The sequence below is a fragment of the Dromiciops gliroides genome, chromosome 3 (assembly GCF_019393635.1).
Source record: "Dromiciops gliroides isolate mDroGli1 chromosome 3, mDroGli1.pri, whole genome shotgun sequence".
Lineage (NCBI taxonomy): Eukaryota > Metazoa > Chordata > Mammalia > Microbiotheria > Microbiotheriidae > Dromiciops > Dromiciops gliroides.
The window spans coordinates 1493096-1518880 of record NC_057863.1 but is presented as its reverse complement, the minus strand read 5'-3'; the positions used below and the strand labels follow the sequence as shown (position 1 = coordinate 1518880).

Below are 25785 nucleotides of genomic sequence, written 5' to 3'. Positions count from 1 at the left end.
CTGCTGGAAGCTGCTCCTTCCCTGGGGGTGGCAGGAGGGGCTGTGGTCCAGGGCATATGTGTCCGGATCTGCCCCTGAGGAAACCGAGCTGGAGGCGTGGGGGCCGGGAGGCGATCAGACCTTTCCTAAATGACCGTGTGGTTTCTGGGGGACTGAGTCTGGACTTTTTAAAAATATCCCTGGGTGCAGACCTGGCCTGGGATCTGGAGGCTGCTGTGTGGGAGTCCTTGGCAGGGAAGATGCCCAGAGTCACCACCCTTCTCCCCATCCAGACCTGGGCAGCGCCCACACTGGCCGCCCTCTTTTCTGCAAAAGGGAGGCATGGGGCTGGGGACGGGAGGGGGATCCCAAAGTGCTTTGCAAACAAAGACTTGCCAGCGCTGCCTTTAGAAGTCTCCCCACCCAGGTGGGCTAGCCCATTCTGTCACATGGTGGGGGCGGTGCTGAGAGAGCCCCAGCAGGCTAGTCCATTCTGTTACATGATGGAGGGGGTGCTGAGAGAGCCCCAGCAGGCTAGCCCATTCTGTCACATGGTGGGGGGGGTGCTGAGAGAGCCCCAGTAGGCTAGCCCATTCTGTCACATGGTGGAGGGGGTGCTGAGAGAACCCCAGCAGGCTAGCCCATTCTGTCACATGGTGGGGGGGTGTGCGGAGAGAGCCCCACCATCTCCTGCTGGGATCCTGCCCCCCTCAGCTCTGTCCCAAGCCCTGTGGGTGCAGGGCAGGGGGCTCTTGAGGGCCTCACTTCAGCCCAAGTCTCCCAGACCTCCTGAGGTTGTCCGGCTTGTTGGTCCTTCAATGTGCAGGGGTCCTCAGAGGGACCCAGCTGGGCTTTCTGGCCAAAGCCTGAGGTCTTGGGCCCGGACCGCCTCTGGCTTCAGGTTGCAGCTGACCCTAAACCAACAGGGTCTCATGCCACAGAGCCAGGGTGTAGGGAGAGTGTGGGCTTCTGGAGCATGGCCCTGAGCCTGAACTCCTGCTGCCCTTTCTTCAGGTCCCTTCCTGCTCCAAAGAATCCAAGGCCCAAGCAAATGAGGATGATTTAATGGGCAGAGATGTAAAGCCTTCCACTGGCACCCAGGGAAGGCCAGGGTAGGGCAGGGCAGGGGAGATCTGGCCTCCCAGACAGGGTGGGCCCAGGAGACTGACTACAGCCAGAAGAAGCCAGTGGGTGAGAAGAAGACTGAATGGTGGAGAGTGCCCAGCACTCTGCCCTAGAGGGTGTCCTGTGCCCTGGCCTGGGTGTGGAGGAAGGGGCAGTCAGGCCTGGAGGTACAGCCAGGCCTGGGTGGGGCGGGCAGCTGCAGGAGGCCCTCTGTCCTTGGTTGTCAGGTGACTGGCCAAGTGCAGGCCAGTGTCTCCAGGAGGGAGCCATGGATAGGGGGAGCAGGGCCCTGTGCCCTGAGGGGGCCCCTCCATTGGGCAGCCCAGCCTTCTGCTCTCCAGGCCTCATTGAGGTTCCCTCTCATCAGGAGGAAGGATATCCCGGGAAACTGAATGTCCAGTCAGCCAGCACAGGGGGGGTCCGGTGAGAGATGTTGGGAAATCCATTCCTTCGGGAAGGCTGGGTGGGAGTTGGGAGGGAGTCAGGGCCAGAATGTCAGAAAAAGGTTCCAAGAGAACAAAGTGGGAGGGGGCAGCCTGGAAAGCGTGGCAGTGGGGGAGGGGTGCCGGGTTACTTCGCCTCCGGCCTCTGTTTTCACATTTATGAAATGGGTCAATATCTCTGGCCGGCTCCTAACAGCTTCACAGAAAGAACTTGGGGAGCATGAGGTGGGGGCGGGGAGGGGGACGAGAGCACTCCAGGCTTTTGAGGCACAAGAGGCATCTGTTCTTGGTGCTGTGTGACTGGGCCAGCCTCTCTGTGCTGAGGATTCCACTCTGGAGGGGGATCCCAGTCCTCGCCTGCTCTTCCACTCTATGACCGTCTCTGTCTTTCCCTCTCTCCCAATCTTTTTCTGTCTCTGTCTCTGTCTCCTCCATCCCCTCTCTCCCCGCCTCCCTCCCAATGGCCCACGGCCCATGTCCCACCAGAGTGGGTGTTCAGTGCCTGGCTGAATTCAGTTCTGGAGCAGCCAAGCAGGTGTTGGGGGAGGTGGAGGTAGGGGGTGCCCCCAGCCAAGGGCTCCAAGCAGAGGCCAGTGGCTTCTTGCCTAGGATGTCAGAGAAGGGGGCAGCTGGGGGAGGGAGGTGTATGACGAAGCCACACTCTCAGATAGGTTCACAGAGCGTGTCAAACCTCTTGTTCAGCGATGGAGGAATCCCCCGCAGAGTGAGGCTCAGTTGGGACCTAACCCCAAGTCCTGCGCCTTCCCCATTAGGCTGTTCCCCTCAGCCTGCTCCTCCGACACCCCTGGCATTGGAATGGCCCATCTCGGGCCCCATTCCTAGGATGCCTTTGCCTGGCCCCCTCCTGGCCCAGATCAGCCCCGGAATGCCTGGGGGAGGCAGGGGGAGGGTGGTGTCTCTCCTGGGTCTCCCAGGGCATTCGGGGATGCTTGGTGGAGGGTCTGTTTGTTTTTAGAAAGCTCTGGCGCTGTGCCCAAAACAGCTCTGCCCACAGGCGGGGCAGGAAAAGGCCAGCCACCTCAGGCAGGAGGGCAAGGGAGGGGAGGGACAGGACCTGTGGGGCAGCTGGGCTCCGTCTGTCTGCCACCAACCCCTCCAGGCAGCTCCAGCCTCATCTGCGTTTCCCAGCCCCAGACTCCCCACCCCCATCCCAGGGTTGCCCACTGGCTCCTGGGACCAGGGGTGGTCCACGGAAGGAGGGTCTGCAGCCTGGACAGCCAAGCTTGGGGAGGGGGCTTTGTCACCTGGCTGCACTTCTGGGTTGTGGACCACCTGAGGCTGATGGGCTGGGATCCTCCGATACGCCGCTGCCTGACATCTGGCGTCTGCAAGCAACTGGGTGTCTGGGCGCCTGTGGGCATCTTTGGGCAGCCCAGCGTGTTCCAAGGAGCATCTCCCTCCCTATCCCTGTCATGAGGGCATCAGGTCTCTGGCTGGGCAGCCGAAGAGGAGGGGAGGCAGCCTTGTGGCTGAAGGGAGCCTGGCCTGGGGCCCCTAGAAATGGCGCTTCCCCTTCAGTGGCACAGAGCCCCTCCCTTAGCATGCTCCATTGTTCCTAGTGGTCCCCAGGCCTGGTTGCATCCTCTCCTTGGCCTACCTCCCCACAGGGCCTGGGCCATCTAAGGCTGGGCACCCAGGGGCTCCCAGACTTGTCTTGCTGGGCCCGCCGGAAGGGGATTCCCCTGCCAGGGGACCCACCGGAAGGGGACCCCTCAGTGCTGCTCAGTGAGCTGTCAGGGGACAGCCCCCAATGTCCCCTTGGGAAGACACATTGACCTGGCAGAGAGAGAAGCGTGCTGAATGCTCAGCTATTCTGGGGCAAGGGGCAGTCAAGCCTGGTGGGTAGAGCACACAGCTCTGGACTTTGGCCCACCGGCCTTGAGACAGTTCCTCTGGGGTGGGGCCTGCACAAGCCACATTTCACCTGGTTAATAAGTCACTCAGAACCCAGGCAAGGTGCCCAGACACTGGTCCTTATGCTTTCTTAGTCCAAGCTTTTGTTCCAGATGAGTTGGTCTGGCCCTCCTCCCCCCTTTGCTCCTCTTCCCCATCCTCCTCCTTCCTCCCCCACTCCTGCTGCTCCTCCCTTCTGTCCTCCCTCCTCCCCTCCTCCTGCTCCTCTTCCCCATCCTCCTCCTCCCTCCCCTCCTGCTCCTGCCCCTCCCCATCCTCCCCTCTCCTCCCTCTTCCTGCTCCTCCCCCTCCCCCCTCCTGCTGCTCCTCCCTCTTCTCTTCTCCCTCCTCCCCATCCTCCTCCCTCCTCCCCCTCCTGCTGTTCTTCCCCATCCTCCTCCCTCCTCTCCCCCTCCCTTTCTCTCCTCCCTCCTCCCCCATCCTGCTGCTCCTCCCCATCCTCCTCCCTCCTCCCCCCTTCTGCTGCTCTTCCCCATCCTCCTCCCTCCTCTCCCCCTCCTGCTGCTCCTCCCCTTCTCTCCTCCCCTTTCCTACTGCTCCTCCCCCTTCTCTCCTCCATCCTCCCCCTCCTGCTGCTCCTCCCCCTTCTCTCCTCCCTCCTCCTTCTCCTCCTCTCCATCCTCCTCCTCCTCCTGCTCCTCCTCCCCTCTCCTCTCCCCTCTCTCTGGGGGTTTGCAGAGAGTGGCAGCAGGGGGTATTCAGTCACTCCCTACCTGCTTCCTTGTGTGGAAGGGTCCTGGCCCCCTCAGGGGCTCCCTTCCTACCATCTTCCTCCTCCTTCTCCCATCTTCCCTGAGCAATTGATCTGCTGGGGCCCCAGCCCAAGGCCAGGCCAAGGGGGAAACATGAAGGGAGTGTCCTGGTGGAAGTCTTGACCATGGCCGATAGCGACCTCACCCTAGCTCTCGTGAGACGCCCCAGGCAGGCATTCTGGATCTCCCTGAGGTCTCTGGGTGAGAGGGGAGGGGGCCCTTGGCCTCCACCCGGTCCAGCCTGGGCGGGAGGACCCTCAGACCCTGTGGCAGCCTCTGAGCCTGTGCAAGCCACCCAGGCCAGGCTGGAGCAGGAGAGCCCGGGTCCAGCCTCTGCTCACTGCATGTGTCTCACAGAGCCTCCCCTTGGCCATATCTGGGCTTGGTCTCCAGGCTGCCGTGGCCTGTTTGAGAAAAGCGGCCCCGGCTTGGTCCAGGAGGGAAACGGGACGTTTTCAGCCAAATCAGGGCAGCATCCAGTGCCCCCTCGGGGCTTTTTGCCTCAGGGAAAGTTCTGCTAGGTTGGCAATGAAAGGGAAGCCAATGGAAGCTAGTGGGGCCCGTCTGGGGGGCCCCCTCCCACCTCACGGGCTGCTCTTGCTCCACAGTGTTCATCTGCAGCTTCATGGTGGCAGCCCCCATCTTTGGGTATCTGGGTGACCGCTTCAACAGGAAGGTCATCCTGAGCTGTGGGATCTTCTTCTGGTCTGCAGTCACCTTCTCGAGTTCCTTCATCACACAGCAGGTGAGGCCGGGGGAAGGAGGGGCGTCATGCTGTCCTCCCCACATTGTACTGCCTGGGGGGACGGGGGATCCATGCTCTCCTGGGACATCTCAGAGACTTGGTCCTGCCCCATGGGGCCCAGCAGAACCAGGGTCAGCCCTGCCCACAGGAGCCTCTCCCCATCTTCTCTTCTCCAGGAAGGGCCCTATCCTGTGTCTGCCTGGGAGGATGGGAGGGGGGTTGTGCATGAGTGTGCATGGGTGTGTCTGGGTGCGTGGGGACACTCCAGCTAGCGTGGGGTGGGGGGAGCCTTTGGGAAGGCTCTGGCTGGCTCGATGGCTCTTTGCACTCCTGTCAGGGGTCCCTGCTGTGAGCCCAAGCCTCGACTGCCCCAGAGGGAAGCTGAGGGTCCCTCTCAGAGCTGGAGGAACTCGGCCAGCTGGCCAGAACCAGGGCTGGACTTCAGACCCAGACCCCTCCTTCCCTCTCTCCCTGTTCCCTCTGTGGAGGAGAAGGGAGGGGGAGGGGTGTGGATCTGGCCTGGGGGAGGATAGGGCTACTTGGGCTCCCAGGATGCCCCTGGCCAAGCTAAGAGGGGAATTCCCATCTGATAAGGAGTGAACTTAAGGGAACCCAAGGAAACGAAAGCAGAGGGTCTGAGAGCTGCCCCAAGGGCAGGACTTGGCCTGGGCCACTGTTGGGATGGGGCTGATTGTGGAATTTTACTGGGGGTAAATCGGGTCTCAGTGGTTTCTCATCACTCTGAGTTGCCTTAAGAGTAGTAGTGAAAAAAAAAGAAAGAGTAGTAGTGAGTTCCCTGTCACTGACAGAGGCTGGGCTGCTCACTCAGGTATCCGCCCCCCCCCCCCCACCTTTTCCATCCTCTGGTTCTCTGATTTGTTTGTTTGTTTGTTTGTTTGTTTATTTATTTTTGCGGGGCAATGGGGGTTAAGTGACTTGTCCAGGGTCACACAGCTAGTAAGTGTCAAGTGTCTGAGGCCGGATTTGAACTCAGGTCCTCCTGAATCCAGGGCCGGTGCTTTATCCACTGCGCCACCTAGCTGCCCCGGTTCTCTGATTTGTGTGGGGATCCCGGCAGCCCTTGGCTAGGCCTGCCTTCGGCCACTCTGGACAGAAACATCTCACTTTTGTCCACATTCGTTGTCAGCTTCATTTGCCCCCTGTCCCTCAGCCTCCCCAGGTCCTGGCTGGCTCCTGACTTGGGCCAAGGTCTGGGCCCAGTGAGATGGTCAGTCTGTGAGGCCCAGCGTCACCCTGGGAGGGAAGGGCAGAGCAGAATTGAGGAGGATGAGGTAGCTGGAGAGAATAGGAAGAGCAATAAGCCGGGGGAGGGAGAAGAGGAGAAAGGGGCCCAGCTGGGCCCCCTGGGGGGGGGCAGCTTCTCAGGCCCCAGAGTCACCACCATCTGCATAGGAGGCTCCTGCCCATGCCCAGCACAGCTGGTGGTCCCACGCAGCCTCCCCCGGGCCCAGCCAGACACAGCCTGAAGCATCCTTTTTGTGGGCCCAGGGTGCCCGGATGGCCTTGGCTCAGGGCCTGGCTCTTCTGGGCTTCCCCCAGTGACCAGTGTGGCCCTGCACAGGGGGATGCTGGCATCACACATCCCCATCAGCACCACAGAGTGCGGCAGTTAAGGGCCCACCCTCCCTCTGCTTTCCAGCTGGGCAAGGCTCCCCTGCCCAGCTCATTGGGACCTCTGGGCCTCACTGGGCACACATTGTGCTCTCTGCCTGTCAGCCCCTTGCCCTTCTCCCCTCCCCTTCTTCCTCTTCTTCCTCCTCCTCCAGGAAGTGGCTACACAGAGTTCTCCCTGCCCTCTTGGGCAATCATTGAGTCAGATCTGGAGGGGCTGAGTAAAGGCAGTTAGTAAGGAGTCCGGGATCATCCCTGCCCTGGGGCTCGGTAGAGAAGGTCTAGCTGGACTCTCAGAAGCAGAGCCCAGGGGAGGCAAGAATGAAAAGTGGCTGGCTTGGGTCTCTTCCTTAAAAGGGAGGGTTGGCATGAAGCAGCCAACCACCTCGGGGGTTTGGGACCGGGTACTTCTAAGGTGAGAACTCCAAGGCCTGGCAGAAAAAGTGTGGAGAGGTCTGTGGTAGGTGCTCCTCCAGCCCAGCGCAGTTCCCAGGATGGGGAGCTCACTACTTGGAGGCCATCCCAACTCTCTTTTCTGTTCAATAAAGGCAGTGCCTCACATCAGCTGAAATCGTGTGTGGGCTGTCTTGCTCGGGCTGGAGTTCTGCCCTTTGGGCCAAGCAGAATAGAGCTGGTTTTTCTTCCCCTATGAGATGTCTTCAGACACCCCAAGACAACTCTCAGCCACCCCCGCCCCTGCAGTGTCCTCCTCTTCCCTGTCCCCTTCCCTCCAGTTCACTCGAAGCCTCCTGGGCAGGGTTCACACCCACGCCTCCTATCTTTAGAAAACCTAACAGTTTACACACCGCTTCGCTCACACGCAGCGTCCCGTGAGGGTAGCGATGACGTCAGTCAGTCCTTCGCAGGGCTGTGACCTCCGGATGGCAGCTCTGGCCATTGACACAGACAGCAGCCCTGCAGGGTTGGGGAGTCACGGGGGGGGCAGTGGGAGCTTCTCCCACCCAGGTCCAGTCTGCAGCCCGTGTGGTTGGTCAGTTCTGCCTTCATGTCCTCTCGGGTCCATCCATCTCGGTTTCCACACACTGTGGCCACCCCTCTGCCCTCAATGGGCTGTTGCAGTAGCAGGCTGGGGTGGGGGTGGGGTCTCCCTGCCTATAGCTGCCAGAGGGACTTTCCATTCTCCTGCTCAATAACATCCTATGGCTCCTCATTACCCCTAGGGGCAAACCCACACCCCTCAGTTTGCCATTGGAAGCCCTTTTCCTTCGTGCACTGGAGCGTCTCGGCCAAGCCTGCCTGGAGTGCTCTCCCCTCTCTGCCCTCCTTGGAATCCCTCCTCCCTTCAGGGCTCAGCTCCCTCCTGTCTAGTCCTGGCCAAGTCTAAGTGCGAGGGCAGGGACGATCCGGTTCTTGTCCCCCGAGCCCTGCCCATAGGAGGACCTGGCTGCCAGACCCCAGAGCGTGTTGGTCTCAAAGAAGGCTGAGATGAATGCCCGCCCACTGCAGCACAGACTCACCCCAAAGGGCTCATCTGGTCATTTATTCCACCAGCATCCACTGCCTGCCCCCTCCCCCTCCCTGAGCATCAAAGCCAGGCACTGGTCAGCTCATTTGGGGGACTGGACTGCCCTGAAGCAGCAACAAGCATTCCCTTCTGGGCGGGGTGGGGCCTGGGCCAAGAGAGAGGTATCCAGGGGACATGTGATGTGGGCAAGCCTGGGTAGAGAGCCCAGGAAGCCAGGCTGGAGGAATGGGGATGGCTTGGCAGGGTCAGGGAGGGAGAGGAGGGGGCTTGTTGAGAGTGAGGGAAGTGGGGCCCGGGCTCAGAGAACAGTCTCCAGATGGAGCCCATTTCCAGGAGAGGCCAAGGCCGGTTCAGGGAGATGAGGGGTTGAGAGGTGTCCTTTGATAATGGCTTCCCAGGAAGCCCTGCCAGGCCGGGAGGGCCCTAGGGGACAAGGGCGAGGCTCGAAGGTGGACAGGTCCCCTCTAGGTGGCCCCTAATTTAGGCCTCATGGGCCTGAAAGGGAGCTGCTGCTATTCTCCCATTTTATAGTGAGAAAACAGAGGTTGACGGGTTGCACAGCTAGTGAGTGTTTGAGGCCCCCTAGTGACATGGGCCTCACTAGTGGTGGCAGAACGGCCACTCTTGAAGAGGACCAATGACATCGTTGAGTGAATCGGCTCAAAGTGAGGCAGAGCTGAGGTGGCATTAGCCATCAGCCTCACTCCCTCTTGCAGAGTCGTGGGGGTGTCCGGGCCAACTGGTCCCTCCTCCCGGCGGGAGGGGGGGGCAGATTCTGAGCCAGGAGGGAGGGCCTGAGGGGAGGAGTGTGGACAGCTGTGGTGAAGGATGCTGGGAAGCTGGTGGGCCCCAGGGAGTGGGATGGACTGGGCGGGAAGGAGGGGGGGCCTGAGCTGGCAGGGGTTCTGGGTCCCACTCTGTGAGCAGAGTGGATCTTAGGGCATGTGAGGCTGTGCTGACAGCAGCTCCTCCCCTCAGACCCTGGAGGGAGGCCCTCAGCTAAGACAGACCCTAGGCCAGGGCATCCAGGGAGCGTGAGAGGGAGGGCAGGGCTTCTCCTCGAGTTGTCCAGGCCTCAGAAGCCTCCTCTCCAGCTCAGTGCCCCTCCCCCCGCCCTTTCCTGGCAGAAGAGAGTCCCTTCCTGGGATGCTGGCTCCAGGAGGGCCCCACTGGGAGCCCCTAGTTGGTATCACCTGACACCCTGGCCCCAGCTCTGTGCATGCTTGGGCAGATTAGGGGGCTGCCCAGGACTGGATCTCCTTGCCATCAGTCAGCCTCTAAGCTCATTAGAGCCAGAGTCCGAGGCACGAGGTGTGCTTTCCCTAGCTCTCTGGCTCTCTCTCTGTTTTTCTGTCTCTGTCAGTCTGTCTCTCCCCTCTCTCTGTTTCTCTCTTTCCTCTTTCTCCTCTCTTCCTCTCTCCCCTCTGTCTCTCTTCTCTGTCTCCTCTCCCCCCAACAATCTTCTCTTCTCCCTTCCCCTCCTTCCCTTGCCAGCCTCCCTCACCAATCCAACTGGTATCTGGTCCATTGTAAGGGTAAAGACCTAATTAGATCTTTCTTTCCTTCCTGTAGATTTGGGGCCATTACCAAGAGCAGTGGCTTTAGGGTGGACAAGCCCCTTGGTAGTTTGTGGATAACAATGAATTAAGTTAAGAGTGGCCTGCTGGCAGGCATGCCCAAAATGCCACCTTGAAACCCCAGTATGGAGGCTGGGACTATGGGTGGACATGTGGGCGAGGCTGGTATGGGACACCTGGCCAGGGCAAGAGTGAGTGTGTATCCGTGTGAGTGTATGAGAGTGTGTGTATGTGAATGTGTGTGCTGGAGTGTGAGTGTGTAAGTGTGTGTGTTTACAGAGTTCTCCCTAGTTGAGCCATGGGATGGGCCTGCCTGTCTCAATCCAGCAGGTGAGCAGTCAAGCCCCCATCCCATGTTTGAACAGATCAGGAAGACCTGAGTCTCATCTAGTTTCAGACACTAGCTGCGGGGCTCCCGCCTCTCCACGGGGGTGTCTGGCCCGGCCTGGGAGTAGAGCCCGGCCCACAGCGGCCCAGGGGCCCCCAACATCTCTCTTGACGGCTCTTCTCCCTCCCCTCTGTACCCGAAGTATTTCTGGCTCCTGGTCCTCTCAAGGGGCTTGGTCGGGATTGGAGAAGCCAGCTACTCCACCATCGCCCCCACCATCATCGGTGACCTCTTCAACAAGAACACGAGGACTCTCATGTTGTCCATCTTCTACTTCGCCATCCCGCTGGGCAGGTAGGAAAGGCTGTGGCTGAGGCAGGCCCTGAGCCACCCCACCTGGGGGGAGGGACCCTGGGAACAGGGGAGGGTGGTTTGGGAGGGAAAGCTTGGCCCAGCCTGGCCTGGGGACCCTCCCCCTGTTCTCACCTTCCTGGGGACTGGGGCTGCCCAGGGTCCCTTCTCTCCCAAAAGTCTCTACTGGGAGGACGAGGATAGTTTTCTATAGAGAAGCAGCTGGGCAATGTCCTCAAGGGTCAAAACAGGCCTGGGTTTGCCTTCCTTCCAGTCCCCCAAGGGGCCCGATCATGGTCAGTGTCTCTTCGAGCTTGCTTGGGGAGGGGGGATCCTCTTGGTCTTAGTTGTGAACTGGTGTCTCCCTCCTCCCACCCTGCCTCCCTCCTCCCACCCTGCCTCCCTCCTCTCACCTTGCCTCCCTGCTCCCACCCTGCCTCCCTGCTCCCTCCTCCCACCCTGCCTCCCTGCTCCCTCCTCTCACCCTGCCTCTCTGCTCCCACCCTGCCTCCCTGCTCCCTCCTCTCACCTTGCCTCCCTGCTCCCACCCTGCCTCCCTGCTCCCTCCTCTCACCCTGCCTCTCTGCTCCCACCCTGCCTCCCTGCTCCCTCCTCTCACCTTGCCTCCCTGCTCCCACCCTGCCTCCCTCCTCTCACCTTGCCTCCCTGCTCCCACCCTGCCTCCCTCCTCTCACCTTGCCTCCCTGCTCCCTCCTCCTACCCTGCCTCCCTGCTCCCTCCTCTCACCCTGCCTCTCTGCTCCCACCCTGCCTCCCTCCTCCCATCCTGCCTCCCTCCTCTTACCCTGCCTCCCTGCTCCCTCCTCCCACCCTGCCTCCCTCCTCTCACCCTGCTTCCCTGCTCCCTCCTCCCACTTTGCCTCCTTCCTCCCACTTTGCCTCCCTGCTCCCACCCTGCCTCCCTCCTCTCACCCTGCCTCCCTGCTCCCTCCTCCCACTTTGCCTCCTTCCTCCCACTTTGCCTCCTTCCTCCCACCCTGCCTCCCTCCTCCCACCCCTTTTCCCTCTTCCCTCCTCCTCCCCCTCCTGCCTCCTCTCACCCCTTCTCCCTGCTCCTACTTCTCACCCCACGGTCTCCTTTTTCAGTGGCCTGGGCTACATCACTGGTTCAAGTGTGAAGCAGGTGGCCGGAGACTGGCATTGGGCCCTGAGGGTAAGTGGCATTTCCTACTTCCTCGTGATCTTGTTAATCCTCATGACACTTTTACTTAAGTCATTTTACAGATGAGGAAACAGCCCCAAAGCCTCAGTGATCTGCTCTTGGCCCAGCCAGTGGCAGACCCAGGAACACCCCCCTCTCAGCCAGGGCTCCTCCTCTGGGTCCCCTGGCAGCTGGGAGAACAAGCTGAGGGCTGTGACTGGGGAGACTCCATCCCCTGACCCTGAGCCAGCCCAGATCTGTGACCACGGCCAGGAGGCCCCAGGAGGGCCCACAAAGAGCTTAGACCCACAGATAACTCCCCACCAGGGCCACAAGGTGCTCCCTTGAGCCTGTGGGGCTGTATGGGAACCAGCTCTGTCTGGGGTGGGGGGGGTGCCTGGCCCAGGCTGGACCCGGCTCTTGGCCAAGGACCAGCTGCACTTTGGAGCAGCTCTGGAACTCAGGAGTGCCGTCGGGCATGGAAGAAATCATGGGGAGGGTGGAAGCTGGAGAAGAGGGAGAGAGGAGAAGGGTCTTGTGTGGGAGGGGCTCCCAGGGCCGAATCTGGAGCACTGGGGGAGGGCGGCATGGGAAATCAATCAATCCATTGCAAAGAGACCTCCCGGTGAGAGCTCTCCCTGTGTAGAGTGGGTGATTCCCAGGAGACGGGCTTCCCCTCCCTGGCGGTCTCCAAACAGAGGCTGGACAACCCTCCCCCCCAGGACACACAGTTACCCATAGCTGGGACTAGACTTCCTCCAAGGTCCCCCCCTCCAAGGCCAAGAGCCTGTGACTGATGCATCTTTGGAGATTTGGGGGAGGCCAGTGGGCCCCAGGCCGGGCTTCACTGAAGACCACAGGGAAGTAAGGATGGGTTCCTGACCTAGATAGAGTTCACTACTGTGGACAGGGTGCACTGGGCCTGGGTGCGAATCTTGGCTTTGCTGTATCCTCGTGGGGTGGCTGGACTAGTCATCGTCCCCTAGTGGACCTCAGTTTCCTGATCTATAAAGCCAGGGAGATGTGGACCCAATGACCTTTGAGAAGCCTTCGGGTTCACTCCTGGTGGTGGTGGGGTGGACAGGGCTCCCAGGCCTGCAGAGGAAAGCCAGGCTTGAGGCTGTCTGCACAAAGAGCCCAGGGAGCCTGAGGGGGAGGCGCTGCCCTGGGGGCAGCAGGCCGCAGCTCAACTGCTACTTCCCTTCTCTCTGCCCCAGCCTGGGAGCTGGCTGGCCTGGCCACACTAAATCAGCCAGGGCCTCCCTGCCGTCAGAGCCTCTGGGGCTCAGGGGGCTTCCTGCTTTGAGGAAAAAACCCTTTGTTTGCAGCTTCCGCCCTGAGGGGCCTGAGCTACTGGGCTTCCGGCAATTCTAACCTCCCAGGACCTTGACTGGCCTCATTGCCCCCTTCCCACCCAGGCACATGATGGGGAGGGAAGGGCCTCAACCTCAGCCCCAGGCTGATCTCCCGGCAGCCATCAGGCAGCTGGCATCTCCCCTGAGATGAGGTTGAGGATGAATAAAGGACGGGGGCCGAGGCCTCCCCAGGAGATTCTGGGCCGTCCCTGCCACCTCACCGTCGCACCTCCTGCCCCACCCTGCAGGTGTCCCCAGTCATGGGCATGATCACCGGAACACTCATCCTCCTTTTTGTCCCCGCTGCGAGGAGGGGGCACGTGGAACAGCTTGGGGGGCAGCTGAAGGCCCGCACCTCCTGGATCCGGGACATGAGAGCGCTGATCCGAAAGTAAGCCAGCTCCAGCCCCGCCCTCACCCCCATTCCCATGGTGGGTGTGTAGCCCCCAGTGGGATCCAGGGCACCCTTGGGGTGGCCTCCTTGCCTTTGGCTCCTTGGGGTGCACTTGACTCTGGCCCCATCACAGCCCCTGTCATCCTTTATAGACATTGAAGTCTTTGAGATGGAAAAATGTTTTGTCTCCACCAGTGTCCCTTCTCTTCCCCAGGGAGGGTTGGAGCCACCCAGGCAGCAGCCTCAGCACCCCACTTAGCAAGAGAAGCAATGAGGGTTAAGTGACTTACCCAGGGTCACACAGCTAGGAAGTGTCAAGTGTTTGAGGTCATATTTGAACTCAAGCCCTGAATCCAGGGCCAGTGCTTTATCTACTGCACCACCAGAAACTTTGCTTCTTGAAAAGGGAGCCCCACCCGGACAGACATTTGTCCCTCACTGCCCAACAGAGGTTTTCTCCAGGGCTAGCCCTCTCTGCTCTGTGTCTCTGGTTCCCCTCCCCCAAATCTGGACCCTGGCTACGATGACCCTTCTGACCCAAGGATGTGGACCCACTCTGCTAGAGTTTGGGAATCCCCATGTCCAAATCCTCCAGGGATGCCCACCTGACCTCCAGTGACCCTAAACCTTTCCTTCCTGTGCCTTGGCCACCAGGGTTAGGCAGGGAGATCTAGAAAGAGTTTGGAATTTGAAGGGGATTCCAAGGGCATTTGAAAGGAACCCCTAGTGTAGATGGGCCAAGTCCCCAGTGTAGAAGGACTGAGTCCCCTAGTGTAGACAGGTTGAGCCCCCAGTGTAGATTGGCTGAGCCCCCAGTATAGATGGGCTGAGCCCCTAGTGTAGATGGGCTAAGCCCCTGGTGTAGACAGGTTGAGCCCCCACAGTGTAGAAATGCTTGGCTGCTGTGTGTCAGGTTCCTCAGACAGGCCATGCTGCCCTGACCCTGGGGCTCAGAGATGCTCTGAGAACGTGGGCACAGGTCCCCCTCTGCGTGGGGAGGGAATGCCAAGGGACGACCTCTCCTCACTCCTCCCCAGTCGCAGTTACGTCTTCTCCTCTCTGGCCACATCCGCTGTCTCCTTTGCCACTGGAGCCCTGGGCATGTGGATCCCCCTATACTTACACCGGGCCCAGGTTGTGCAGAAGACCACAGAGACCTGCAGCAACCAGCCCTGTGAAACCCGGGACAGGTGAGGCCTGAGAACAAAGAGGGTCCCGGCAGTCCCTCTGCAGGGCTCTGTGCTGTCCCTGCCCACCCCAGTCCTGGACCCCTCTGAACCTTCTGGGGATACCCCGGCCCGCTGCCCCTCCTTGCCTTCCTCTGCCAGGGCCTTGCATCTCATCCCCTTGCCCCCAGGCCTCAGGGCATCCTCTGTTCCTTTAGCCTCATCTTTGGGGCCATCACTTGCTTCACGGGCTTCCTGGGGGTGATCACGGGGGCTGGAGCTACCAAATGGTGCCGCCTGAAGACCCAGCGGGCAGACCCCCTCGTGTGCGCAGTGGGCATGCTGGGCTCAGCCATCTTCATCTGTCTCATCTTCGTGGCAGCCAAGACCAGCATCCTGGGAGCCTACGTAAGTCCCCAGAGGTCCTGGAGAGGGGAAGGGGAGCATACCTGGGCCTTTGGTGCTCAGCACCATGGACAGTAGCCTATTTCTGGCCCGAGGCAGGCTGAGGTGGGATAGCGCTTCTGGATGAGTCGGATTCTGCGAGGGGAACTCCCGGATGCCCAGGGCCGATGGGAGTCGGGGCGCTGCGGCCCTTGGGGCTTGGGGATATTGGAGAGGTGGCAGGGCTCACACAGAGCTACCAGAAGCCAGTCGTATGGCCGCACGAGGCAGGCTGGTGAGGGCTGGGGCGATGGGGCGAGCGCTCGTCCTCAGGGAGGGAGAAAGAGGTGCGTTCTTCATTTCACCATCTTTGCCCAACACCCCCATGAAGAGGCGGCCCCTCTCCTTGCCATGCGCACGTCCCACGCCCCTTTGGCCCCGCCCCTCCCCTTTTCTGGCAGATGCTCCCCTCCCGACCCCGGGATTTAACCCAAACCTTTTCCTCCAAAATGACCAATGATTTCCTAACTTTCAAACCTACTAATGGCCTTTTCTCAGTGTCCATCCTTCTTGACCTCTTCACAACGCTGTCAGTTACTCTCCTTTCGGTTTCCATGACACTAATAATAAGAATAACTAACATTTCTATAGCACCTACTATGTGCTAGGCACAATGCTGAGCACTTTATAATTACTACCTCCCTTGATCCTCACAATAACCCTGGTTTCCACGTTTTACAGATAAGGAAGCTGAGGCAAACAGGGTTAAGTGATTTGCTCAGGGTCCCACAGCTAGGATGTGTCTGAGGCAGGATTTGAATTCAGGTCTTCCTGATTCTATTCCCTGCGCCACCAGCTGCCTGACGATCCTGGTTCTCCTAGGGGTCTGACTGCTCCTTCTCAGTCTAGATCTCCATATAAGTCATGCCTGCTAATAGTGGGTGTCCCTCAGGGCTGTGTCCTGGTCCCTTCTCTTCTCCCTTTGCCCTGCCTCACTCAGTGATGTCAACATCTCCCATCTGACCATCTCTCTGCTGAGGATTCCCAGTCTCCCTGGCTGCCCCCACCTCTAGTTTTTCACCTGCCTTTCAGACATCTCAAACTGGATGTATTATAGAACATCTCCACACATCCAAAAGGGGACTGATTATCTTCTTCCCCTTCCAGCCCAGATCCAAGCTGTGGCCAAGGCCTGTGAAGTCTTCTTACAATTTCTCACTCCCACCCTGGTGCAGACCCTCCTCACCTCCTGCCTGCACTATTGCAGCAGCTGCTGGGGCGGGGGGCCCCCTGCCTGCCCCAAGGCTTCCTCCACTCTCATTCATCTTTCATTCAGCCACCAAGGGGATTTTCCTAAAGTGTGCGTCTGACCACGTCACCCCTCTACTCATTAAACTCCTCCAGGATCAAATAGAGAATCACTTGAAGCTTTTAAAGTCCACCACGAGCTACTCCCCAAGCTTTTCAGTCCACTTATGCCTGGCACCCCCTCCCTCATGTTTGGTGACGCAGTGAGAACAAGGGCCTCCAGCTCCAGGCTCCAGGCATTTCCTCTTGCTGTGCCCCCTGCCTGGGATGCACTTCCTCCTCACCTCCACCTCCCAGCTTCTCCAGCCAAAATCTCCTCTTCTGCAAGCAGTCTTTCCCCACCCCCTTGAGGAGACCGGGAGCCCCTTTAGGGCAGGGAGGGAGGCTTCTGCCTTTGCAACCTTGGTGTTTAGCCCAGCACCTAGCGCACAGTTGGCATTTAACAAAGTCTGCTGATGACTTCTTAGAACGATCACCGTAGCTTCTCACTGACCCCCACCTGCAGACTCCTCCAAGAGCATGAATCTCTCTGGGCCACCTCCTTCCCACTCATCTCCTCATTGCTGGCTCCCATGGCCTCTCTGAGGCTCCTCAATAGACTCTACCTTTTAAAGCCCTTCACAACCTGGCTCAGCCTCCTTGCACATGGATCCCCTCCCTGCAGTCTATGTTCTAGACAAACTGACCTTCCTTCTGTTTCTCACATCTAGCAATCCACACCACTGCACGGGGCATTTCTCCCCCTGCCCCACCTGGAGTGCCCTGCCTCCTCACCTCCATCTCACTTCCTTCCAGATTCAGCTTGAGACTGTGGCCTGACCCCCCCACGCCCCCCATCTCCCCCTTAACGGCCTCACATTATGCTCCCGCATAAGTATTATATATGTATGTGCATTTAGATGGACACACATGCCAATGCCCTCTCCCCATTAATTGTAAGCGCCAGGAGAGCATGGCTGGTTTCTCCTCTTTCTTTCTTCCTTCTTTCCTTTCCTCCTTGTCTTCTTCCCTTCCCTTTCCCCCTCCTTCCCTTCCTCCCTTCTTCTTTTTCTTGCTTTCTTTTTTTCCTTCCATTCCTCCTTTTCTTCCCTATCTTTCTTTTCTTCCTTCTTTCTTTCCAGTCTTCCTTCCTTTTTTTTAAATCCCAGAACCTTGGACAGTGCCTGGCACTTAGGTGCTTGGTGATTGAGGGTTTGATCTGTCTCCCCTGAGTATTCAAATATTCCCAGTTTGTGAATTCAAGGCCCTCCCCAATCCTGCTCATTTTCCTCTGGACATGTCCGGCATTATTCTTCCTCAAACACGATGGCAAGGAGGCGCCCATCTCTTCCTCTTCCTGGGGACTCTGCCCCTCTTCATTCAGCCCAATGCCTCTTTTGTGGCATTGGTAGCCACATCACGTGGCTGAAGCAGCAGGATGAGCTTCCAGTCCCCTCAGACCCCCGGGTCTTCTTCAGCCCTGCCTGCCTCCTTTGTCTTGGGCTTGTGAAGTTAATTTCTGGAACTCCAGTACAAGACTTGACACGAATCTCTCTTGAGTTACGGCATTTTTCCAGATGTTGTCTTCATATCTGTCCTTGATAAGGACAGAAGCTTGGTGGCCACCCACGATCTTCCTGCTGTGGTCTGACAGGGCTGGGCAGAGGGGGACCCCTACATCCCATCATCAAGATATGAAAAGTTCAATCCTTCAGCCTAAGGCCACATTAACTTTTCTTGGCAGCTGCACCAGCCTGGGTGGGTGACTTATTAAACCTCCCCCTCTTTCTGACTTTTTGCCTGCTTCCCCGGGTCACTTCCTTCTGTACAGTGAGACTCAGGGTGTTAGGCTATCTCCGTAGCCTCCGAGGTCCCCACCCCTGAGGTGTGAGGTTTGCATTGAGCCCCAGAGTGCTTCCTGAGCTGGGGCGGGTGCCCAGACCCAGGCCAGGTCTCTGAGGAGAAGGTCAAGGGCTGGGCCCTGTTCTCTCTCCCCTTACGAGGCAACGTTGTGCAGAGATCCAGACTGGGGGTCAGGAGGTTGGACCCCTACTGGGCATGACCTCAGCCACTTACTTTCCCTCTCTGAGCCTTCTGTAAGTGGGGGTAACCATCCCTGCCCCTCTTCTTACCAGGGCCCTTGGGAGGAGTGGTCTGGGGCAGGCTTGGAGCTATGGGAAAAAGACTAGGAGGCTCAGGGTAGGCCAAGAGAGACCCCATGAAACCTGCAAGTCTGGTGGGGGTCAGGAGCCCTGGGGCCAAGGCCCAGGCAGCTCCCCACAGAGCAGCCTGGGGAAGCTCTGGGACATCCTTGGACCCCGCCTCCTACCCCACGGTGCTGGGGACAGGTAAGGGGGCGGCAATAAGAACTCTGAGAGAAAAGCTGGCTGCTGAAGGCCCCTCGCCCGCACCATGTCCTGGCATCCTCACACCAGGCCAGAAAAGGAAGGGAAGGCTCTGAGGGGCAAAGCTGGGGCAGCAGCACCCGGCCTCCCGACCCTGGGACCCCAGGCTCTTTGTCCCCCCCCCACCAGCAGCCCAGACAGCTCCTATTTCTGCAGGAGGGGAGCTGCCTGCTGAGATGACCAACAGATGGTCAGCTCTTCAAATCAGGGCTGTGTTGTCAGGGATGCAGACATGCGTGTGCCCTCCCTGCTTGGCCCTGGAAGCCTGGGCTCCCAAAGTGGCATGGGACTGCTCGGGGCCCAGCCAAATGTGATTCAGTTGTGAGCTGCAGCAGGTGGAGGGGTCAGCTCCCTGCCAGCAGGCAGGCTAACAGCTGTCTCTGTCTCTGTTCCTCCCTCCCTCCCTCCCTCCCTCTCCTCCACCATCTTGGTCACCTAGATCTGCATCTTCATTGGTGAGACCCTGCTCTTCTCCAACTGGGCCATCACAGCAGACATCTTGATGGTGAGTGACCCTCCAGCCCAACCCAGGACCGGTCAGGACCCTTCCTCCAACCTGCTTCTGTCATACATGGTCCTGGCTAGAGGTGGCACCTCTAGAATTGGGGCAGGGGTGCTCATCCATGCCAAGCTTTGAATGCTAGATAAATGAGCCCAGCTGGGGGATTTGAGAGCTGAGAGTTTCCTGGAGGAAAGTTGATTGGTCAGGATGTGCAGACTGGCTTGGGGGAGGGGAGGCTGGTGAGGGCTAGAGACCTGGCGGGAGAAAGGGGCAGACTTGCTAGTGGGCGGCTCTGGCCACTGACTGCAGAGACGGCCTCCCAGTGTGACAAAGCCTGCCGCTGGTTTGGACTAAACAGCCCATCTGAGACCTGTCAGAAGCTGAGCCCAGGCTCCTGCGCCCTCAACACCCGCCTCCCTCGATGCCCGTGTGGCTCCGTCATCTCCGTGACTGTCGGAGCCTTGGGGCAAAGGCTCTGGTGGAGGGGGGAGCCAGCTGAGTGTTTGTGTTGTTGGTGGCTCTGTCAAAGGCTGTTTACAGGGAGGTCAGCAACAGACACCAGCCTTGGACCAGCTGGGCGGCCGAGGCCATCCAGACAAAGCCACTCAGTCCCAGAGGCCTTTGGTCAGTGTTGCTGCCTGGGCTGGTGCTGGGAGCTGACAGAGGGTCAGCACGGGGTCAGTTGGCCTGGGAAGATCCACAGGGAGCAGGGTGGGAGAAGCTGGTCACAGCTGAGCTGCAGCCTGGTGCAGAAGGCAGGTGCCTGATGGGAGCAGAGCGAGTTCAGGAGGGGAGAGAGGGAAGGAAGGTGTGGCAGACAGTACCTAGGTCTGTGTGGGGGTCCTGGACCCCAAACCCTGCACTGGGACAAGGGGCCACACCCATTGTTTTACCAGCACCCGTGGGAGTCAGATGGGCCCTGTGCCCTGAGGTATTTGGGGTACCAACTGGTCAGGGAAGCTTGGCACCAGGCCCTGCTGTGGGGCAGAGAAGGAAGATGAGGGTGCTGGGCAGACCTGGTGCCACGCTTAGGGCCTGGTGGCATCATGTTGATGAGAAGAGGTGAGGTGCCTGGCAGAAGAGCCAGCTTTGCCTCAGTACAGGAGGCTCCGATGCGAGACCCCCTTCAAAGGGGTAGGAACCGTCTCTGGCTGCAGGCCTGCCTCAGTGGGACTGGTGGGGACAGGAGTGCCCAGCCCCTGCTCCCCCAGGCTGTGGGGGGACACAGGAGGGCACCCTGGCTGGCCAGGATGGAGGATGTCAGGGGAAAGTGGGCCCGGCATCGCCGGCCCCACAGGCTTGGCCCCACAGGCATGGCCCGCACAGGAATGTAGGTGTGGCTGAAGAAGGCTCTGGGGATGGGGAGATCAGGGACGGGGGCAGGGAGGAGGGCTGTGGGGACAATGGGAGGAAGGAAGCGTCCGGGTTGGGAGCATTCCTGGGGAGGGGGCAGCTTCCTGCCAGGCAAGCTCTTCCATCCACTCAGCCGGTCCATCCCCCCTCTCCCTCCTCCCCTGGGGGTTCCACAGCCATGGCTGCATCCTGGTGCCCTGTGTCCATGTTCCCAGCCATCTCTGGGTCAGGGAGGGGGACTCCTGGGCTGGCTGGGGGGCATCCCAGATCCCAGCTTCCAGAGAAGGGCCCCGGTGCTCAAGTGTGAGGAGGGAGCCCAAGGTCTGGCCTCTCCACTCCCCTTGGCTTCCCTTGTTACAAGCCTCACTGGCCCACCTCCTTTGCGGCTGCTGGCCTGGGCTGGGGAAGGGCAGGCCACCCCCTGCTGCAGGAGGCGGTTGGGTCCCACACAACTCAGCTTCACTGACCACATTCACACACCCCGTTCTCCTCATGGGTCACTGGCCCCCACCCCAGGGACCTGGCGCAGCCTTCTGTGTAGAGGACAGTCATTTGGGTCTCGTCCCATTCCCATCACGAGTCCTCAGAGCCATGAGTCAGGCTTCCTCTGCCTCAGTCCAGGCCCATGGGGGCTTCGGGGAAGGGGAGGCCAGCTCAGCCGGGTCCCTCTGGCACTGGAGGGGCGCCCCTCAGGGAGGCCTCCACCCCCCACCTGGCTGACACCCTCCCATTAGACACTCACAAAGCAGAGTTGCAGGGGAGGGGTCCCGGGGTGGGCAGCAGGCCTGCAGGGACACCATACAACAAGGGAGGGATGGAGGGCCCTCGACTTTGAGAAGGGCTAGGCAGAGACCAGAACTCATTACAGACTCGGGGCCAGGCCCCCAAGCCCAAGATTGCCTCCTAAGCTTGCCCTCCTGCCCCCTTGCAGTACGTGGTCATCCCTACCCGCCGAGCGACTGCTGTGGCTCTCCAGAGTTTCACATCTCACCTGCTGGGAGACGCGGGAAGCCCCTACCTCGTTGGCTTTGTGAGTAGGCCCCGGGCCAGGGGCTGGGGGTGGGGCACATCTTGGGGAGCCTCCCCCGGACCAAAAGGGGCACTAGCCCAGCCCGTCTGCTTCATTTTCTGACGTGAACCCAGGACCTAAGCACACCTGCTGGGGGCGAGGGGGGGGGCCACCCCTGGGTGCCACACAATGCCCAAGGCTTTCCCATCTCTGCTCATGCTGTGTCTCTTTGCCTGGGCTTCCTTCCCAGAGAGGTGCCTCTACCTGTAGTGGAGGGTGGGGAGTGGAGCTGGGGGCCTCCAGCGGGAAGCATGGGAGTGCAAGTGTAGGGTCAAGGGGAGCTTCCCTAGATGGGGTCAGCAGAGGCCATGGGTCTGGGCTTATGGGATGGCACTCAGGGGCAGGAGATGGGGACATGGCTACTGGGATCAGAGCATGGAGGGTGTGCGTGTGTGTGCACACACATGTTCAGAGCACCGAGGGTGTGCATGTGCACATGTGTGCAAAGCACGGAGGGTGTATGTGTGTGTGCGCAGAGCATGGAGGGTGTGTGTGTGTGTGCGTGCGCACAGAGCATGGAGGCTGTGTGTGTGTGCACACAGAGCACAGAGGGTGTCTTTGTGTGTGTATGTTTGTGTGCAGAACATGGAAGGGGTGAGTTTGTGTGTGTGTGTGCACAGAGCATGGAGGGTGTGTGTGTGTGCACACAGAGCACAGAGGGTGTCTGTGTGTGTGTGTTTGTGTGCAGAACATGGAAGGGGTGAGTGGGTGTGTGTGTGTGTGCACACAGAGCACAGAGGGTGTGTGTGTGTGTGTGTGTGTGTGTGTGCAGAGCATAGAGGGTGTGTGTGTGTGCAGAACATGGAATGGGTGAGTGTGTATGTGTGTGTGTGTGTGCAGAGCACGGAGGGTGTGTGTGTGTGTGTGTGTGTGCGCGCGCAGAACATGGAAGGGGTGAGTGTGTGTGTGTGCACGCAGAACATGGAAGGGGTGAGTGTGTGTGTGTGTGTGTGTGTGCAGAGCATAGAGGGTGTGTGTGTGTGTGCAGAACATGGAATGGGTGAGTGTGTATGTGTGTGTGTGTGCAGAGCACGGAGGGTGTGTGTGTGTGTGCACACAGAGCACAGAGGGTGTCTGTGTGTGTGCGTGTTTGTGTGCAGAACATGGAAGGGGTGAGTGGGTGTGTGTGTGTGCGCACACAGAGCACAGAGGGTGTGTGTGTGTGTGTGTGTGTGCGCGCAGAACATGGAAGGGGTGAGTGTGTGTGTGTGCACGCAGAACATGGAAGGGGTGAGTGTGTGTGTGTGTGTGCAGAGCATAGAGGGTGTGTGTGTGTGTGCAGAACATGGAATGGGTGAGTGTGTATGTGTGTGTGTGTGCAGAGCACGGAGGGTGTGTGTGTGTGTGCACACAGAGCACAGAGGGTGTCTGTGTGTGTGCGTGTTTGTGTGCAGAACATGGAAGGGGTGAGTGTGTGTGTGTGCACACAGAGCACAGAGGGTGTCTGTATGTGTGTGTGTGCGCAGAGCACAGAGTGTGTGTGCATGTGTGTGTGTGTGTGCACGTGTGCGTGCACAGGCGATGGCCTCAGGCACCCTGGGCACTGTAGGGGGACGGGGTTCCCAGAAGACCTCTGCCCTTGGTTCAGGGCCTCCCTTTTGCAGATCTCTGACCTGATCCGCCAGAGCACCCGTGAGTCCTCGCTCTGGGAGTTCCTCAGCCTGGGCTATGCCCTCATGCTCTGCCCCTTCGTGGTGGTCCTGGGCGGCATGTTCTTCCTCGCCACGGCCCTCTTCTTCCTCAGTGACCGAGCCAAGGCCGAGCAGCAGTAAGTGGCTGTCAAGGGGGCAGGGGTGGAATGGGGGAGGAGACAGGGGATGGCCCAGGGAGCCCCCTACCCTGGCCCCCTGCAGGGGCAGCCAGGCTTCGGGCCAGGCCACTCTCCTCTTTAGCACCATGGGATCCCACACAGCCTCCAGGCAGGACGCCCACATGGATACTTTTGCCAGGGCTTTCAAGGACAAGGCCGAGAGTCCCCTTGTGAGGGGGTGCTAAGGGCCCCGGTGAGTGCCCTGAGCCTTTGCAGACGTCCCTGGCAATGCCCAGGGGGCAGGAGCTGTGCCCGCTCTCAGCCATCCCAGGTGGCCACCATGTGGTCACCCCTCCTTGCCTTCGGCCCACTGTCTGTGCCAAGGATGACCGAGGCACAAGGCCAACAAGGAAGCAGACGGGGTAGACGGGGAAGGGAAGAGACGGCCTATCTGCCTCCCCTGCTTTATCCCCCATGCAGCCCCAGGGGGTGTGCGCTGGCACCTGAGCCATGCTCCACGAGCCCAGCTCTTCCCAGAAGCCCCCGGGGTCTGGCCCCAAGTGCATCTCTGAACCATCTGCGTGCCACGCACTGCCTGGGCTCAGGCTGCCGTGGCACTTGCCGGATGTAGGGCAGGTCTCCTTTATTTGTCTGGTGGGAGTCAGGGAGGAGGGGAGGAGCCCGTGGGAGAAAGGCCTCGATTTCCCCAGTTGTGAGGCGGTTGGGCCAGGCAGTGTCCAAGCCCGTCCTGAGCTCTGGTGATCTGGGAGTCTGTTCCCGGGCAGAAGTCTTATTTCCTATGGAAATGGCCCAGGAGGAGAGGACCCCAGCCACAGCAGGAGGCTGCCCAGCCCCTGGGCCCTCTCTCCCGGCTCAGCACACACATCATAGGGAGGTTGGCAGCAGGGAAGCCTCGAGACCACTGCTGCACCCCACGACTCAGGGGCCCTGGGAGCCCTCTGGCACGCTGGGCACGGACATGCTGACAGGGTCTGCACCACTTGGTGCCGAAGGTGCTGGGAAATGACCCCTCATGCCGGGCACCAGGCCCACCCAAACCACCCCTGTGCTCAAGGCCCTGGGAGCCTTCAGACTAGCACTGGGCCTGGGCTGGCTCCCGGGCTGTTTTAGCGGGGCTCCGTCTGGGACAGCCTGGTACAGGGCCCCAGTCATGGGGCTTGCCAGTGCCAGGCAGAAGGGGCATCAGAGAGAGGAGGCCTGCCATTCTGGCCAAAGGGAGGAGTCTCCCTGGGAGCTGTGACAAGGGCCCCACAGAGCTGGCTGAGCCTGAACTTGTGGGCAGGGGAGGGATTCAGAAGGAGTCCGGGAAGGGAGAAAGGGGTTGGGGAGCCAAAGCAATGAGGCACACGTGGATTCTGGAGCAGGAGAGGGGCCTCACTAGCTCTGTGGAGGGGGAGACACCTAATAATGGCAGCTGTGATCTCATTTGGGCCCTCAACAGCCCTGGGAGCCAGGTGCTGCTCTTACTCCCACTTGACAGATGGGGAAACTAAGGCAGACAGAGGTGCCGTGACTTGCCCAGGGTCCCACAGCTAGTAAGCGTCTGAGGTAGGATTCCCACGCAGGTCAGCGCTCTCTTCTCTGTTGGTCCCATGAGAAGCAGGGGCCTGAATCGGGATCTTGGCCATGGTGATAGGCACAGACAGAATCGCCCACAATGGGCAACTGAGGAGATCCAAGAAGTGGGGGAGGAGGGAGAGATAAGAGGTGGCTTGTGGGTGGCTTGGGGCGTGGAGCGGAGAGCGCTCCTCCCTGCAGCTCTCAGGGGTGTGGAGACCCCGAGGGAGGGGAGCTCTAGTGAAGGGGGTTCTTGAAAGCAGAGGCCTGCGGGGAAGGGGAGAGGTGCAAGAATAGGTAGTGGCTTTACCTGGGTGTGGCCTCTGCTGAGGACCTGGGCGGGGCCGGATGGCAGCTGGGAGTCTTTGAGTGGGAGGGTGGGTGACTCTCCAGGAGCCCCCTCCCCCCGTGGGTGGGCCAAGGTGAGATCCCTGGAGAATCCCAGGAGCCCAGGCCGGGAAGGATGAGGCGGACCAGGACCGTTCTTTGTCCAGGACTCGCCGGCATGCCGCAGAGGGTCAGGGCAGGCCCCTTGGCTCCGGGCCCAACTTGGGTCCAGAGTGGGTGGGGGCTGGTGCGGCCGGGGCCAGGGCCAGGGGCCACGCTCACCCTTTGCTCTCGGTCATTCCCCTGCAGGGGCCCTCGGGAGTTAGCCAGCTGAGTGTGGCATCCAGGTAAAGGGCAGCTTGGCTCCTGGGTGGGGCTGCTTGGCATCCCCTGGGCTCTGCCTCCCGCCCGCTGACCCAGGCCCTGCCGGGGCTGCCCCAGCACCTACCGCTGCCTGCACTGGGATGGGTTAGTTAGGAGCCGTGGTCAAGGCCAGCCAGGAGGGGGGCATAGGCATGGGGCTGCCAAGAGGCTTGGGGCAGCTGCCCAGGCAGGACAGGGCAGGGCTAGGGCTGCAGCTGGCATGCTGGGCATGAGGAGAAGGGGAAGGAGGCTGGATCCCTGCATGCAGGGCCTTTGCCCAGGAGATGGTGGTGGGGCAGCCTGCTGCAGGGGCCAGCCGGTCGTGGGACTGGCTGCGC

The 25785-nt window shown here is 60.1% G+C and overlaps 1 protein-coding gene across 3 annotated transcripts in view; it reads left to right on the top strand.

Annotated features, from left to right (window-relative positions):
• SPNS2 (sphingolipid transporter 2) overlaps positions 1-25785 on the top strand; it is a 51070-nt gene that overhangs the window by 19776 nt on the left and 5509 nt on the right. The window contains exons 3-12 of one of the 3 annotated variants that reach the window (XR_006355651.1): positions 4843-4979; positions 10205-10356; positions 11460-11526; positions 13118-13260; positions 14301-14453; positions 14621-14837; positions 18945-19010; positions 21292-21390; positions 23034-23197; positions 25394-25431. Coding sequence is in view for 2 of the 3 variants with exons in the window: in XM_043994874.1 (XP_043850809.1) it covers positions 4843-4979; positions 10205-10356; positions 11460-11526; positions 13118-13260; positions 14301-14453; positions 14621-14837; positions 18945-19010; positions 21292-21390; positions 23034-23197 (1198 nt within the window). In the remaining variant the exon portion in view is untranslated. The remainder of the gene's footprint in view (positions 1-4842; positions 4980-10204; positions 10357-11459; positions 11527-13117; positions 13261-14300; positions 14454-14620; positions 14838-18944; positions 19011-21291; positions 21391-23033; positions 23198-25393; positions 25432-25785) is intronic. The other 2 variants (XM_043994874.1, XM_043994875.1) reach the window with 2 other exon arrangements.